This window comes from Ceratotherium simum, chromosome 26 (assembly GCF_057802395.1).
Source record: "Ceratotherium simum simum isolate JZ-2026a chromosome 26, ASM5780239v1, whole genome shotgun sequence".
Taxonomy (NCBI): Eukaryota; Metazoa; Chordata; class Mammalia; order Perissodactyla; family Rhinocerotidae; genus Ceratotherium; species Ceratotherium simum.
This window is the reverse complement of record NC_141925.1, coordinates 18,217,988-18,235,958: the sequence shown is the minus strand read 5'-3', so window position 1 is coordinate 18,235,958 and position 17,971 is coordinate 18,217,988. Positions and strand designations below refer to the sequence as shown.

Here is a 17,971-nt window from a genome sequence, read left to right as displayed (position 1 = left end):
TCAATACCTGGGAAAAAAAAGTCTCTTCTTCTCCAAGTAATCATTCAGCCCCCTCTGGATATCCTCCAACAGAAGGTTAGCTTCTTGAAGCTTCTCAAGCATCCGTGGCTGGTCTGCTGCCATCAGAACTCTGGTATCTTTCACCTAGGTTCCATCAAAAAAGGAGTGAATAATCATGAAGTTCCCAGATTCTGAGACTGGTCATTGTAATGAGTGTATGACCAGCCCATTAACTAATGAACCCCCTTGCCCAGCTAACTGCCTCCTCATTCCACAAGGGTGAATGCCCGTATAACTTGACCCTGTTCCTCTGGCCATGGTTGACTGGTCCTGGGTTAGGCACCTGAAACCAAGTGAGCCAATTATATTTTAAATCCTTAGATTTGGGAATTCCAGTCATGACTTTCTATACTAGTCTGGGCTAGCCCCCTGAATGAGGGGGCTTTGCTGCTGTGTGAGGATTGTCTTCCATTATGTGACCGAGTGGTACAGTAAGCCAGTCTGCAGAGAGAGAGAAGCAGGCATAGAAAGAGCACTCTGTTCCTGAGAGATTTCTGGGTTCTAGCTCCATCCTTTGCGAGGCCTGGCTGTACTTTCTGCCCTTGGATTCCATGAGACACCCATGTGGTCTTTTTGTTTGAGCTACTTTCGAGTGGGTTTCTGTTACTTGCAACCAAAGAATCTTAACTAATAAGAAGTCTGAGGAAGCAGGATATCATGAAAACTGGTTCCACTGGCTGGGCAAAATAAATTCCCACTTATCTCATTCCTGCAAACAACCAGGGCAGATAAATACCCTTGAGACAAATTCTTTGTAAGTGCACCCCAATTTGAGCACATTAGACTTCAAAAAGGAAAAAGATATCACCTCTTAAGAGATGCCCCTGGTTGCCATGTCCATCCAGCAAACTCACTCTTCGAGGCTTGTTTCCAATGTCACCCCCTTTGGAGGCCTTCCTTGACACTCCCAGGCAACTAAGTCACTCTTCTGCATTCTAGAAACTGTTTGCATATACTTCTATTAAGCTTATATTTATCTAAGCCTGTCTCCTCATAAGACAGTGAATTCTGTGAAGGTAGAAATCATATTCTAGACATCTTCCAGTATTTTCTGACTCCTAACACAACGTCTGGGTCATCGTAGGTATTGAATAAACATTTGTTAAGTAACTGAGTAATTGAATATGGATAATTATTGGAATTCTAAAAGGATTCTCAATCTACAAATGTTTTATTGCATCATCCTGTAACGTATAGAAAAGTCTTCTACTTCATTAGGAATGACAGCTAAATTCTACAAACTGCTAATAGCTATCTCTAAGGAGGTGGGATTTCAACAGGCCTCCACTTTCTATATTACGTTTCTGTGTTTGGATTTTTAATAACAATAACTTTTAAAATTAGAAAAAATATATTAAAATATGAAATTTGCAAAAATCTAGTTTACTTACAAGTTTCAAGGGACATGGCTATGCTGCACAACGAGGAACATCTGTATGGCATCCTACGTTCCTGATGGCTAGATGTGCTAAGGAGTAAAACCTTACCGCTTGGGACATGAGTGATTTCCAGTAACTATCAACGATGGCAAATTTCTTGCCCTCTTCTGGCATCTGGGCTATGATGTCCTCTGAACTGAAGATTGGTTCCAGGTACAGCCAGGTGGCTTGGCATTTCAACCAGGCATCCAAAATTTCCTGCACACGAACTAGCTTTTCTTCCCACTTCTGCAAATTTAGCATTTCATATTTGAATCATTAATCTGCCACTCTGCATCACAGGCCCACTGATGGATTCATTCATTTATTCGCTCATTCACTTGTTCAACAAATACTTATTGAGTGCTCCCTGTGTTCTAGTCACTGATCTAGGCAATGTGGATATAGTAATGAAAGAAAAAAACAAGAGTCCTTGCCCTCATGGAGCTTACATTCTAGGGGAATAATAATAATAATAATAATAATAAATAGTTATAAAGCTTACTCTGTGACAAGGGATGATCTGAGTGCTGGTATGTATGTGAAACCAATTTAATACAACAGACTTACAAGGGAGATATTATTACAAAACTCAATACATGCAGAAATTGAGACACAACAGTTTAAGTAACTTGTCCAACATTAACTAATAAGGGGCAGAACCAAAATTTGAACCCAGGCAGTCTGGCTGCAGAGTTTGTGCCCTTAGTCTATGCCGCTTCTACAAACAATGAGGAAAGGAGGCCAAATCCCTACTCCGTATAGTTTACATTCTAGATTACTATAGCCCATGAGATACTTTCCAAATGTATTTTTATTTGGTGCATTCAAATCATCTCCTCTTCTGGAAGACTGCTGCAAAGGCTCAGCATGCCATACGCTTACTTGGATGGTTATTGCTTTCAGTCTTGTGTTGCTTTTTTTTCCAATCAGGAGAAAGCGAGTTTCTTCATTAAACGAACTTAAAAATCTTCTCCCTCCTCCAAGAAACCCAGAGCTAATAGGACATCACAAAACACCCAATCTCACTTCCTCTTACCCGGCATTCCGCCTCTATTGGTTTGATGAATGGGGAGCCACACATGGTCTGGGTCTTTATCACGTGATCATCCAGTAGCAGTTGAATGTCATCAACTGCACACAGGATGCTTGTATCCTGCAAATAAAGATGCCCCACACTGTCAAAATCACGAGACACCCGCTTTTCATGCTGATCCCCAAAGGCCTCACAGCTCAGATCTCTACCCCAGTGAGACAAGAATCCAAGTCTTGCAAAAGATGGAATTTCTATTTTCATCCTTGAAAGTGTTCTTAAAGACATGTATTTTCCACTTCCTTTGCAGAAATCGAATATAGTGCAAGCCCAGACCTGCAACTAGTGTCTGTTGGGGGAGGAAGAGTTCTCCCCTTTCCCTATGTTCCTACTTCCCTGTCCACTTGCTTTCCTTGCTCTCCCTCACGTAGAATCAGCTACTAATCTGACTGGTTAGGCCCAGACCCATGATTCTGAAACTGTGTGCTGAGGTGACCCAGAGCACTGCAGCAAACTCATAGCAAATAATTGTGGTTATTTAAAAATGAGATACACATGTTTTTTCTTTCAATTTACATGTATTTTTTTTAAACAGTTGTTTAGTTGACAGAGACATAAATATTTATTAAGTTGTTGGAACCTCATCACTTCATAAACAAAGCTATGAGATATTTCTTTTGGTCTAGGGAAGGGAACCAGGAAAAAAGTACTTAGACACAGATGATGTCATGAACCAAGCAAGTTTGGGACCCTCTGCCTATACATTTACTGGGCCAGATTTTACTAGTAGTTAAGGTTCCTGTGCCTTAAAGGTCAGCCTCTGTGGATGGCACTTTTCCTCTCCGGTCACTGTGGCAAGCAAGCTGATAAGGGTCTGCCCCCTGCAGCAAGTCTGGTCTTTCTCACTGTGTTTTCAATTCCTTCAAGCCTACATCTGGGTGGTTAGACTGGGGTTAGGATATATTCTCTCTTCTACCTTTCACCACTAGCTGTGCACTGGGAGGTGTGTCCAGCTCTTAATCAAGTGGGACCTTGATTCCCATTTTGCTGTTGATCCCTGTCTATAGCTACTTCAGTCAAAAACTCTGAAGATTGGCCACGTGTAATTGAGCTGCTCCCAGGTCCCCTGGCTTCACTCCTCATCACAGCTCAACAGCCTCTAGCAGGATCTAATCCAATCAGCTGGTGTAACACCAAGCTGCTGGGCACTGCAGTGGCCTGGTCTTCCTGGGAAAGGCTCCAGCTCTGTTCCCTCCCATTGGCTCATCAATAGCTCTTATCCAGTGAAATCAAGGCTTCATGACCATTGAAACTGAAAGGAGAGAGAAGCTCATGCAGCCTGGAGGAGGGTGAAGTATGGGATCCTTTAGGGTTTTAGTTCTCAATTTGCACCACACATTAGCAAAATCAGGGATGCCTTAAAAATACAGATGCCCAGGCATTCTGCAGGTGGAGGAGTCAGGAGGAATCAATTGGGATTTTTTTTTGAGAAGTGCTAAACATTATCTACCCCTGATATGCTTCTGAGGGACCTGGGGAGGCCTCCGTGGGAAATGCCAATTCAGGAGGCTTGCTCAGCTCCTTTACACTGAGAAAGCTTGTTGCTCTGAATCAAAAGGCGTTTCTCATTTGACAGTGTATCGCTCCAGTGGTGCCTGGGAGGAAGGGTGACTAGCATGGGAAGGCAGACACTAATGCAGAGCATAGTGATTACAGACAACAATACTGTATTAAAAACTTCAAAGCTGCTGAGAGGCTAGATCTTAATTGTGCCCATCACAAAAAAGAAATGATAATTATGTGATAGAGGTGTTAGCTAACACTATGGTGGTAATCATATTGCAACATATAAATGTATCAAATCAAGACGCTATACACCTTAAACTTACGCAGTGTTATACGTCAATTATATCTCAATAAAAATAAATTAAAAAAAAAGATGTTAAGGATCCTTCCTCTGTGAGTTCTGTTGCAATCCTGAATGAATCTCTTCTGTAACCCACTACATGATAAGCTGCTGCTCTCAGGGGTCTGAAAGATTGGACTGAGACTCACAGTGTCCCTGTACTTCACGAAGCCGAACGTTGTGTTAACCCAGTCTAACTTCATTTTCTCCAAGTTTTTCTCCAGAGAATATTCCTTACTGGCGGTTGCACCAATGGGCTCCAGTCTAAAGAGAGAACACAGCAACAGCAACTCAATAGGAGGAGGCAGTGAAAACATGTCAAAGCAAGAATTTCAGCTTAGCCTTAAGAGAAATGCAAAAAGTCCTTAATTTTACTAACATGTTTACAGAGTGAAGACCATGTGGAGACACAGGGAGAAGTCTACTGTCTGCAAGCCAAGGAGAGAGGCCTCAGAAGAAACCAACCCTACCAACACCTTGATCTTAGACTTCAAGCCTCCAGAATTGTGAGACAATAAATACCACCTAGTCTGGGGTATTTGTTATAGCAGCCCTAGCAAAGTAATACAGGGTGGATAATTCTTTGTTGTGGAGGGCTGTCCTGTGCATTGTAGGAGGTGTAGCAGCATCCCTGGTCTCTACTCACTAGATGCCAGTAGCAGACTCCCCCCACCCTCACCCCTTGCCAGTTGCGGCAACCAAAAATGTCTCCAGATGTTGCCAAATGTCCCCTGAGGTGGAAAATCATCCCCAGTTGATAACCACTGTTTTAAGGTCATTAAAACAAGACCTCATCTTTCCATTTTCTTTAACTCTTTATTTACTCCAGAACTATTATTCTGATTTCTTATTCAGATCTTAGAACTTCTGTTAATTTATGTGATGGCTTTTGCTCCACTTCCTGTCCCTACTCTTTTTTTAAAAAAAAAACACCTGCTATTTTCCTGATACACTGGTCCACCCATTGACAGCCTCTCTGTTCCATAGAAAGCAGGAGGGAGGGAGAGAAGGGGAAGATAAATTCCTTTCTTCTTGTTTCCACATGGAGATCTGGGTCCTAAACCCAGGTGTGGGCAAAGAATTGGGAAGCAGAGTTCATGGAAGGAGAAGGAGGGGTTATTCTCTCTGCCTCAGCAGAGAGGCAGGAACAGGATATCAGGATATTCTGATATCCTGAGATATCAGGAACATAACACTGTACCAATAGGTAGTGGCTGAAAACTTAGACATCTTTCCCTGCCTCCTCGACTAGCGAAGAGACCATCTGGTCTTTACTTGTTAGTCAGGAAACTGAAGCCCAGAGGAAGCAATGACGTGTCCAAAGCCACACACACAGCTGGGGGTGCCGGAACCAGGTCTAGACACCAGTTCCTCTGACTCCTAATCTGGTTTCTTCCTCCTCCACTACGTGCCTTCTCCTCTCTCTTTGTCAGAAGGAGCAGTAGAATTGTTCACATGTGGTCAGCCAAATAGGGCCAATTAAACAGAGCTGAAAACCGTCATTTAGCCTCATGCAGGGAGGCAGGCGAGGTACAGATAATGCCAAAGAATGACTGATCAAGACATCAGCAGCATGGTCACCATCCTAAATGTGGCCTTCTTGGGAGACAACCAAAATGAGTGTGCATATAGGGAATAATTAATAAGGGCAGGTGCCAACCCAGGTGAGTATAAGACAAGGAGGCTGGCTGTGTGGCCGAGTTAAGTCACTTGACAGGCCTTAGGTCCCCATCTGCCCCTATCAGAGGTTGTTGGTATAATTAAACAAGATAAAATGCTTGCAACGTGCCTTATGACTTATAATTATACAAATAATTGCACAGGGGATGGATTAATCAGCTTGGGAGTCTGTGAAGTATATCAAGAGTTGACCTTACCCAAATGTGCTAGAGGAGCTCATTAACTGTGGGCTGTGATAAAGCTGCCATCACTGCGGGCTGATATCAGGAACAGGATATCAGGATATCCTGATATCCTGAGATATCAGGAACATAACACTGTACCAATAGGTAGTGGCTGAAAACTTAGATGTCAAATCAGTCCAGGTTATGTGTCTCATCTCATAATCCTCACAATAACTCTATTCACCTAGCCACTCCTATTCTTCTCATTTTACAGATACAGAGACTGAGGCACACAGAGGTAAACAACTTGGCCAAGGCCACTTCTGGACTTGTGATAGTTGAGCACGTTGGCATGGAGAGTGGCAGAGTCACTGTGTGTCTCCTCGGTCTCTGTCTCCTTAGATGGGTTTATTTTTTAGGTGGTAAAGGGTAATGATGGTTAAGGTTCTGAAGTCAGTCAGCCTGGGCTCAGGTCTTAGTTCTTTCAGTTACTAGCTGTGACCTCTGGCTAGTTACTTAATCTCTCTAATCAATTTATTTCCTCATCTGTAAAATGCAAATAATAACACTAGCTAGAACATCAGGTTGTTGTGATGGATGAGTTGGTTAATGTATATAAAATGCTTGGTGCAGCATAAGTGTTCAACAGTTGGTGTTTCCTGGAAACATTTTACTGGGGGAAAATGAGGCCCTTTAATAAAATAACCTAGACCCCGTAAAAATGCATGCGTCTCTAGGCCTGTTCCTTAAAGAGGGACAAGAATGGCAGTCTTGGGGGGCATCAGAGCATTCAGGTGGCAGAGAGATTTGGGGGCCTGGAAGCACCTTACATTAGAACTGTTCTGCCACAGTATGGAGAAGGGGTTCTCACACTTCAGCACGCATCAGAGTTGCCCGGAGCACCACTGTCCATTCAAAATATATCATGAGCCACATATGTCATTTTAAAGTTTCTAGTAGTCTTATTTTTAAAAAGTAAAAAGAAATGGATGACATTAATTTTAATAATTTTATTTAATGCAATATATCCAAAATATCATTTCAACATATAACCAAGGTTAAAATTTGTTAGATATTTTGCTTTTTTTTTCTTAATAAGCCTTTGAAATCCAGCCTATATTTTACACTTCCAGCACATCTAACTCAGAATCGCTACATTTCAAGGGCTCAATACCACACATGGCTAGTGGCTCCTGCAGTGGACAGCAATGACCTGGAGGATTTGTTAAAATACAGACTGCAGGGTCCACTCCCAGAATTTAAAGTCAGCAGATTGGGGTGGGGCCTGAGAATGTGTATTTCTAACAAGATCCCAGGTGATGCTGATACAGCTGTCTCCACCACACTCTGAGAACACACAGGTCAAGTTAGACCCTAACCCAGGTGCCTAACAGGGTCTCCTGTCCTGGCAACACAACATCTCTCCATCCCTCATCCTGAAGGAAGTGTGAGAAAACAAACAGGGTCCCGAGAATCTCTGGTCCTAAAAATAGAAATTCAAATAATACAAATTCTCATGCACACACTCCAGGGGCATTTGAAAATGGAGAGAGAACAAGCGAAGATAACTCTCATTTGACCACACTGCATGGACTTTTAGACCTCAGAGAGCCACTCCTGCTTGTTGCTGATTTGTTTGTTTAAAGAAGAGGAAACTGAGGCCCAGAAAGGTTAAATGGTTTTGCCCAAAGTCACTGAGACCTGGGCTTGAACCTCAGGTGCCAAGAATTTTTTTTTTTTTGTAATTTCCCTTTGAAATAAAGTCTGTGATTCAATTTTCGAGTCATAATTCATCATCAGCTCTGCAGCTGGAAATGAAAGCTTCACCAGTAGCTAGTCACCCGAAGTGGAGGTTCCTAAAAACTCAAGTTATCCTGAACCAGGAGACACAGCCTGATATGAAGACAGTCATATCCTTGTGGGAACTTACAGACACTCTGACCACAAAACTTACTGAAGGAAGGGAGGAGCCTTACTTGTCAATGAATTTGCCGAATCCAAATTCCAGCATATTTGAGAGGCAAGTCGTTTCGGTGGGCTTTATTTCACAGCCAACAATCTCACTGATCTGCAAAGAAAAGAGGAAAACAAGTATGTATCGTCCAAGGTAGCACTAGCCAGGAGACTTTCCGTGATGATGGAAACATTCTATTCTGCGCCATCCCGTACAGTAGCCACTAGTCACACGCAACTGTTGAGCCCTGGAAATGTGGCTACTGAGACTGAGGAATTTAATTTTTATTTAATTTTACTTAATTTACATTTATATAGCTGTGTACAGCTAGTGGCTATTGAATTGGACAGTGCAGGTCTAAGGAACTGGGGAGGCAGCCTGGGGCTCACACTCCATTACATCTGGTTTACTGGGGCTCTGTCTACCACCAGCACTTGGTATAGTGCAAACCTGTGAGCACCTTGGGGGCTGGGATTGGATCTGGTTTGTTTTTGTGCTCCCAGGGCCTAGTGCAAAGCCTGGTCCATGACAGAAGCTGCCGTAAGTGTTTGCTGAGTAAAAGGAGAAAGTCATGAGTATACGTGCCAGACAGACCCCCAAATTCTGTGATCTGAGGATGCTGGGAAGCAGGAAGGGCTCCCGTCCAAACATCTTCCTTTCCATCCCAGTGTGCTCACTTGTTGGAAATGTTAGCATCTGTTGTGCCCATTCCTGTGGTGTAAAAACTATCCCAACCTTATCTTTTAAGTGAAAATATCCCTAAGAAAGGTCTTAAAGTCTCTGACGGCTTTTGAACACTTTTCTCAGCGACTGAGAGATCTGGGCAGTATGAGGGTTACACGTACTCAAGACGAGAATGAGGACTGAAGGGGAACGAGACTGTGAAAAACCTCACCTACTGCCCAATTTTGTCTCTGTCCAGCCCCAGGAGGATAAAGAATGTCAGAGCAGGAAGGGACATGAGAGTCACATCATGTTCTGTCTTATTCAGCCCTGTGTCCCCAGGGCCTGGCATTTAGTAGGCATCCACAAGTATTTATGGAGTGAAAGCATGAGTGAACCAGCTAATTCAAATGGCTTCCAATCTGGGTTCTGAGGACACATGGATGACCACTAAGGTAATGGAAATAACAAAAGTAATTAACATTTATTGAGGGCTTACTATGTAGTAGGCACTGTTTTAAGAGCTTTATGTACTTATTTCATTCTCCCAACATGATGAGGAACATACTAATGTATTATTATTCCCATTTTACATTTAAGGAAACTGAGACAAAGAAATTAACTACCTCGTCCAAGACCACCCAGCTAATAAATGGCAGAATTGGCACTTAGATCCAATTCTGACTGCAAAGCTCTTATCCACCACACTCTAGTGTCTCTCACAGGTCTTCATGTACAGATGTGCAGGTTACACACTGCATAACTCTAGAAAGTACAATTCACACTATAGTGCACAAAAATAGCATTCCCTAGAGTTGTGCAGTGCCCAATCTGCACAACTGTTCCTGGTGGTCCTGGCCTCTCATTTATTCTCTAATACCTAAAAGAATGGCTTAGAACAACACACTGACTGTCTCTGGGGTTAAATGACATAACTGTGTAAAGCACTTGGCATAGTACTTGGCCCATAAGAAAGACTCAGAGATTGGTAGTTTATTTTTTGAATTGCTTTTGTTAATTTTAGAGATTAACAAAGCACCTGGTTTTCTAATTCTAAGAGCCTAGAGCTATGCTGTCCAGTATGGAGCTAGCCCCTTGCGGCTATCGAAAACTTGAAATGCTACTAGTTCAAACTGAGATGTGCTGTTAAGTATAAAAGCACACCATATTTCAAAGACTTAGTATGAAAAATGTAATGTGAGAGATCACATTAACATTTTTATATTGACTATCTATTGAAATGATAATATTCTGAATATGTTTGGTTAAATAAAACATATTCATAAAATTTATTTCACCTGTTTGTACTTTTTTAAATGTGGCTACTAGAAACTTTAAAATTACACATAAGGCTCGTATTATATTTCTATTGGGCAGTGCTGTCCTGGGGGCCAGCTTTGGTACACATCAGTGCAGTCTCTTCCTAAGGTCCACGCTATCTTGTTTCATCTTGTTTTAAACCACAGTAGCAACCCCTTTGCTGATATCAGTCAAGTCTGTGCCGCAAACATAAGGACTAGTCTTTCCCGCTTAAGTTCTGGGAAATGGTCAGAAACGGCAGCACAGCCACCCTATGACCCCAGAAGATCCATCTTGTAGCCTTGAGAGCTACAGGCGGTTTAGCCTTCAGAACCCCCAGCCAGAGCCAGAATCCACGCAAATGGATCTCCTGAGTCAGGCATTAGGACAGAGAATGGCTTTCTGAGGCTTGGAGCTGTCACTGGGGTGGCTTGTGGTGTCTGACCTGCAATGCAGGCAGGAATGGGCTCTGAGTGGGGGCAGCCCTGAGTGCATCTGTGGCCTTTGTCCTTTCCGAGCTCACCTTTGACTGTTCAGGATATTGGGCTTCCACTTTAGGGGCTCAGTACTCAGGAGCTACCCTCCTGGGGCTGCAATCCACTCTCACTTATCGTTTACTGCCCCCTACTGTCCACTCCCTTCTTCTGACCTGATATTTCTTGCCCCCTTTCCACCCATCTAGGCTGAGTCAAACAGACCTAGATTCCAACTCCCTCCCCAACCACTTACTAGCCACATGACAATTTACTTCATCTCACTAAACCTCACTTTTCTTATCTGTGAAATGGAGATAATAATAGTTCCTACTTCAAAGGGTTGTTAGAAGGATGAAATGAGAGAATCCACATAAATTACACAACACAGTACCCAGTACACAGTTAGTAGTCAATATGTTTTAGCTATTATTGGTGTTATTTTAATTCCAAGGAACATTTTTTTCCCAATCTGTCCATCTAAGTGGTCTATAAATGAGAATTACAAAGGTCTTGGATGGTTGAGATTTTTCAAGTGCCCACGTGGGAGAATAGCGTCATCATAGGAGAAGCTCCAGACAGGGGATGGCTTTCCGAGCCCCCCTGGAGTGTGGTTTAAACGCCATTGATGAGGGCACTTTCTATAGTGCCATCTCATGGAGACACCTAGCACTACTAGAGGCCACCTGTCTACCCAACCTCCCTAACCCTACAAATGGGTCACAGTTCTAGTCAGGCTCAGTCCATAGGGAGAGGCACCCTATGATCACCAAGTGAGGGCAGCCATCCCTGTGCAGATTCCTCTGCTAGGTCAGCTCAAGACCAGAAGTCTACCCAGATGACCTCTCCTCTGCCCTTCTTTACACCCTTTGCTTAGGTCTTGAGTTTCAAGGCTTTGTGGGAAATCAAAAGCAGTTCCACTCTACAGAAAATCCTTGAATCTCTCATCTATCAAGATCTTTGTCTTCCTGGGGAGATCAAAATGCTTGTAGCCAATGGGCTTGGGCTCCATTCTCTGGAAGGTAATGGGTGTGCTCTCAGATTGGGTCTTTCCAGAGACAATGTTCTCAATCTTGTACATGGTTCCAAGAGAGGGAATTCTAGGCCAAGTCAGAGAGGAATCTGCCTCTGGAGAGCCAGTCTCATCTCCACCTCCACACAGAGCAACTCCCTGGTAGAGGATGTTTCAAGGGTGCTGCTAGCCCTTGAATGTGATGATTATTTTAGAAACACAGTAAGGTTGCTTGTAAAAATCCCAATGATTTTTAGGGAGAATATTTATTATTCTCATTTATAGACTCTAAGGGCTGAAAGAAGTGTGCAAAATTATTTCTAAACAAGCCTGTTGAAGGATGAGACTCCAGACCACAGTCAGCCCAAGCAAGAATCATCTGGCATTGCCAGTAGCCCCCAGGGGAAGATGTGACTTTTGCTTTTGTGTGTTGTAGGTCAAGGAACAAATCAAGGCCCCTCCCACCGTAATTCAGCACCCTTATCCCCCCGTAGGACCCTGAGCAGCCATTCGCTTAGGGAAGCAGACTGGGAGAGTCTTTGTGGCCACTGGCTGGAACAATACTCAACTACCAGCAATGGGGTCCCCAAAGAAAAGGGTCAACCTTTATCCCACCTGTTCCCTTCCTTCAAAAGGCTATCCCTCCCATTACTACCCCCTTGGCCTCAAGTAGATTCTCCTTTCAGAAAGGAGAAGCTTGACCCAGTAATGTTTCCTGCCTTCCCAAGGGCTGCCAGGGACGGGATCAGCTGGCAAGGGGTGGGCAGTGACAGGGACCTGCTGCCAGTGCCGGTCTTTCATTCCTGGGTTGCAGGAAACGTTGAGGATAGGGATGTGCTGCTTGAACTTATCAATCTTGATTTTCACATTCTCTGCTAAGCGCCGGGGTGCAGGCACGTCAGCTAAGGTCTTGGTCAATTTATATATTGTCCTCCACATATTCCCTATTTCCTCCGCGATTTCCTCAGCATTCAGTAAAAAGAGGGGTCCTGAAATAGAAAACATGGGGTGAGGGAGGGGTCAGGCCACCAAGTAGATGTCAGCTACACGTACCTGTTAATTCTCTGAACATAGAACTGTGCCTATGGTGTGGATATTGGAACAAGCACAGGCTTTGAAGTTGGATCTGCTCTGAAAGCTCTACTTAGCCTGAAACCTTGGGCATGTTTACAGAACTTTTTTAAGCCTCATAGTATCACTTGCGATGCATGGGTAACAATGGAGACCTTGGAGAGTGACTGTGAACACTAAGTGAGATAAGTAAAGTGCCTCACATAATGCCTGGCATATAACGCAAGTACAGTTAGGGAATCAATTGTTAGTACTGGTTGTAGATGCTACTCTAGAAGCATTAAAAGGTGCTCCACAAATGCTGTGAAATATTAATCATTGGGGAATGTGGGTGAATGGGGATATAGGAGTTCTCTATACAGTTCTGGCAACTTGTATGTAAGTTTGAAATTATTTAAAAATAGATTACTTTAAAAACAAAGAATGACACCTAATTTTTTTAAAAAATTGCTCCAAAACATGAATTTCCTTCGCCGCCTTTTCTTTTACAGGGATCCTTTAGCATTTGGGTTTCACATTCAGTCAAAATCTTTCCACGCTGCTGCTTCCTTCCCCTGTGATATTTCAAATTTGTATGAACTCTTGTACCATGATGTTGCTAATTTACTCAAAAATACTTCTTTCAGGGCTGCTGAGACTAAATGTAGCTTCATTAATATAGCTTTCTTAATTAATAACATGCTTCATCAACCCAACATTTTCATTCAGTAATCAAAAATGAAAATTTTTAAAAAAGAACAAGAGAAGTGGGGCTGACCCTGTGGCCTGGTGGTTAAGTTTGGTGTGCTCCACATTGGCGGCCTGGGTTCGGTTCCCGGGTGCAGACCTACACCACTAGTAAGCAGCCGTGTTGTACAAAATAGAGGAAGCTTGGCACACATGTTAGCTCAGGGAAAATCTTCCTCAAGAAAAAGAGGAAGATTGGTGACAAATGTTAGCTCAGGGCGAATCTTCTTCAGCAAAAAAAAAAAAAAAAGAAGAAGAAGAAGAAAAAGAAAAGAAATGTGTATCACTTCCATGCAATATATAAAAAGAATAATACACCCATGTCCAAGTGGAGGTTTATCATGGGAATGCAAAGCTGCTTTAAAATTTGAAAATCAAACAATATAATATACCATATTAACAGTCTAAAGAAGAAAAATGACATGATAACATCAATTGATGCAGAAAAAGCATTTGAAAAAATTCACTATCCATTCATGATAAAAACCTCTAAACAAACTAGGGAATAGAAGGAAGCTTCCTCAGTCTGATAAAGTGCACCTATGAAAAACCTACATTAACATTATACTTTTGTATACATTAAATATGTACAGCTTTTTACATGTCAATCATACTACAATAAATTGGTTTTAAAAAACAAAACAAAATAAAACAAAAAACAAATAATTACACTTAATGGTAAAAAATGGAATACTTTTTCTCTAAGATCAGGAACAAGGCAAGAATTTTCACTCTTACAGCTCAATAACAACAAGATAGCTGGAAAAATCCCCAAATATTTGGAAATTAAACAACATACTTCTAAATAACACATAGGTCAAAGAAGAAATCTCAAGAGAATAAAAAATATTTTGAGTTACATGAAAATGAAAGTATAACTTATCAAATGTTGTAGTATGTAGTAAAAGAAGTGTTTAGAGGAAAATTTATAGCATTGAATATATATATTAGAAAAGAATGAAGAACTAAAATCAATAATCTATGCTTCCATGTTAGGCAACTAGTAAAAGAAGAGGAAATTACCTCCAAAGTGAGCAGAAGAAAAGAAATAATAAAACCAAAAGCTGCTTCTTTGAAAAGATCAGTAAAATGGATAAACCTTTAGCCAGGCTAACCAAGAAAAGAGAAAAGACACAAATTACTGATACCAGAAATGAAAGAAGGGACATTACTGCACATCTCATGAATATTAAAAGGACACTAAAGGAATACTATGAAAAACTCTGTGACCACAAATTTGATAACCTAGATGAAATGGACCAATTCCTTGAAAGATACAATTTGTCAAAAGTCACACCAGAAGAAATAGACAATGTGAACAGGCCTGTATCTATTTAAGAAATTGAATCAATAATTAATAACTTTTTAAAACAGAAAGCACAAAGGCCCAGATGTATTCACTGGTGAATTCTACCAAACATTTAAGGAAGCATGATACCAATTCTCTACAATCTCTTCCTGAAGATAGAAGCAGAGAGAATACTTCCTAACGTCTTCTATGAGGCCAGAACTACCCTATACGAAAACCAGACAAAGACATTACTAGAAAAAGAAATTAAAGACCAATATCTCTCGTGAACATAAATGCAAAACTACTCAACAAAATATTAGCAAATTGAATCCAATAATATATAAAAAGGACTTATACACCACAATCAGTTGGGATTTATTCCAGGTATGTGAAGCTGTTTCAACATTTGAAAATCAATTAATGTAATCCATCACTTCGATAGGCTAAGAAAGAAAAATCACATGATCATATCAATAGATTCAGAAAAAGCATCTGACAAAATTCAACATCAATTAATGATAAAAACTCTCAGTAGGGGCCAGCCCGGTGTCACAGTGGTTAAGTTCATGTGCCCTGCTTCGGCGGCCCGGGGTTCGCAGGTTCAGATCCTGGGTGTGGACTGAGGCATTGCTTGTCAAGCCATGCTGTGGCAGTGTCCCATATAAAGTAGAGGAAGAGGGGCACGGATGTTAGCCCAGGGCCAATCTTCCTCAGCAAAAAGAGGAGGATTGGCATTGGATGTTAGCTCAGGGCTAATCTCCCTCACACACACACACACACACACACACAAACACACACACACAAACTCTCAGCAAACAAGGAATAGAGGAGAACTTCCTCAACTTGATAAAGAACATCTACGAAAACATATAGTTAACATCATATTTAATGATAAGAAACTAGAATCTTTTCTGCTAAGATCAGAAACAAAGCAAGAATGTCCCCTCTCACCACTCCTTTTCAACATCATTCTGTGGAAGTCCTAGGTAATGCAACGACAAGAATAGGAAATAAAACATATACACAGATTGAGAAAGAAGACACAAAACTTTCTTTGCAGATGACATGATCATCTATGTAGAAAATCTGAAAGAATCAACAAAAAGTTCCTGGAACTAATTCACAATTATAGCAAGGTTGCAGGATACAAGGTTAATATACAAGTGTCAATTGCTTTCCTATATACCACTAATGAACAAGTAGAATTTGAAATTGAAAACACATATTCATTTACATTAGCATCCCCAAAATTGAAATACTTAGGTATAAATCTAACACAATATGTACAACATCTATATAAGAAAAACTGTTACAAAACTCTGATCAGAAGAACAAAATAAACAGAGAGATAGTCCATGTTCCTGGATAGGAAGACTCAATATCGTCAAGATGTGAGTTCTTCCCAGCTTGATCTATAGATACTGTGCACTCCCAATCAAAATCCCAGCAAGTTATTATTTTTTTTTTGATACAGACAATTGATTCTAAAGTTTTATGGAAACATAAAAGATCCAGAATAGCCAAAATAATATTGAAGGAGAAGAATAAAGTTGTGAGACTGACATTATGCAACTTCAAGACTTATTGTAAAGCTACAATAATCAAGGGTGCTATTGGTGAAAGAATAGACAAATAGGTCAATGGAACACAACAGAAAGCCCAGAAATAGTCCACATACAATCAACCAATCTTTCACAAAGGCGTAAAGGCAATACAATGGAGAATTATAATTTTTCAACAAATGCTTTTAGAACAACTGGATATCCACATGCAAAAAATGAAATCTAGATGTAGACCTTACAGCCTTCAAGAAAATTAACTCAAAATGGATCATGGACTTAAATGTAAAATGCAAAACTATAAAATTCCTAGGAGACAACATAGGAGAAAAATCTAGATGACCTTGGGTTTGATGATAACATTTTAGATACAACACTAAAGGCATGATCTATGAAAGAAATGACAAGCTAGACTTCATTAAAATTAAAAACATCTGGGGGCCGGCCCGGTGGCGCAAGCGGTTAAGTGTGCGCACTCAGCTGCGGTGGCCCAGGGTTCGCCGGTTCAGATCCTGGGCGCGCACCGCTTGGCAAGCCATGCTGTGGCGGCGTCCCATGTGAAGTGGAGGAAGATGGGCTTGGATGTTAGCCCAGGGCCAGTATTCCTGAGCTAAAAAAAACAGGAGGATTGGTAGGTGTTAGCACAGGGCTGATCTTCCTCACACACACAAAAATATTAAAAACTTCTGTTCTGTGAAAGACACTGTCAAAACAATGAGAAGATAAGCCAAAGACTAGGAGAAAAAATTGCAAAAGACATATCTGACAAAGCACTGTTGTCCAAAATATACAAAGAACTCTTAAAACCCAATAATAAGAACACAAACAACCCGGGCAAAAGGCTTGAACAGAAACCTTATCGAAGAACATATACAGATGGCAAATAAGCACATGAAAAGATGTTCAACATCATTATGTCATTAGGGAACTGCAAATTAAAACCACAATGAGATACCACTACACAACTATTAAAATGGCCAAAATCCAAAACAGTGACAACACCAAATGCTGGTGAGGATGTGGAGCAAAGGGAATTCTCATTCATTGCTGGTGAGAATGCAAAGCTGTATAGCCACTTTGGAAGACAGCTGGGCAATTTCTTACAAAACTAAACATACTCTTACCACATAATCCAGCAGCCATTCTCCTTGGTATTTACCCAAGTGAACTGAAAACCATGTCTACACAAAACCAGCACACAATGTTCATAGCAGCTTTACTCATAATTGCCAAAAACTGCAAGCAACGAAGATGTCCTTTAGTAGGTGAATGAATAAATACACTGTGGTACATTCAGATAATGGAATATCATTTAGCACTAAAAAGAAATAAGCTATCAGGCCATGAAAATAAATGCAGGAATCTTAAATTTATATTACTAAGTAAAAGAAGCCAGTCTGAAAAGGCTATATACTGTATGATTCCAACTATACGATATTCTAGAAAAGGCAAAATTATGGAGACAGTAAAAAGATCAGTGGTTGTCAGGGGTTAAAGGGGAAGGGATGAACAGGCAGAATTTTAAGGGCAGTGAAATTATTCTGTGTGATACTATAATGATGGATACATGTCATTATACATTTGTCAAAACTCAGCATGTATAACATCAATAGTGAACACTAATGTAAACTGTGGATTTTGGGTGATAATGATGTGTCAGTG

The 17,971-nt window shown here is 41.2% G+C and overlaps 1 protein-coding gene across 1 annotated transcript in view; it reads right to left on the bottom strand.

The window, feature by feature from the left end:
• The window catches only part of DNAH3 (dynein axonemal heavy chain 3), a 171,886-nt gene that overhangs the window by 106,667 nt on the left and 47,248 nt on the right, over positions 1-17,971 (bottom strand). The window contains exons 20-25 of the mRNA XM_087417087.1: positions 12,440-12,651; positions 8,238-8,329; positions 4,567-4,681; positions 2,518-2,634; positions 1,548-1,727; positions 8-144 (exon numbers count right to left, since the gene is read on the bottom strand). Coding sequence (XP_087273213.1) covers positions 8-144; positions 1,548-1,727; positions 2,518-2,634; positions 4,567-4,681; positions 8,238-8,329; positions 12,440-12,651 — 853 coding nt within the window. The remainder of the gene's footprint in view (positions 1-7; positions 145-1,547; positions 1,728-2,517; positions 2,635-4,566; positions 4,682-8,237; positions 8,330-12,439; positions 12,652-17,971) is intronic.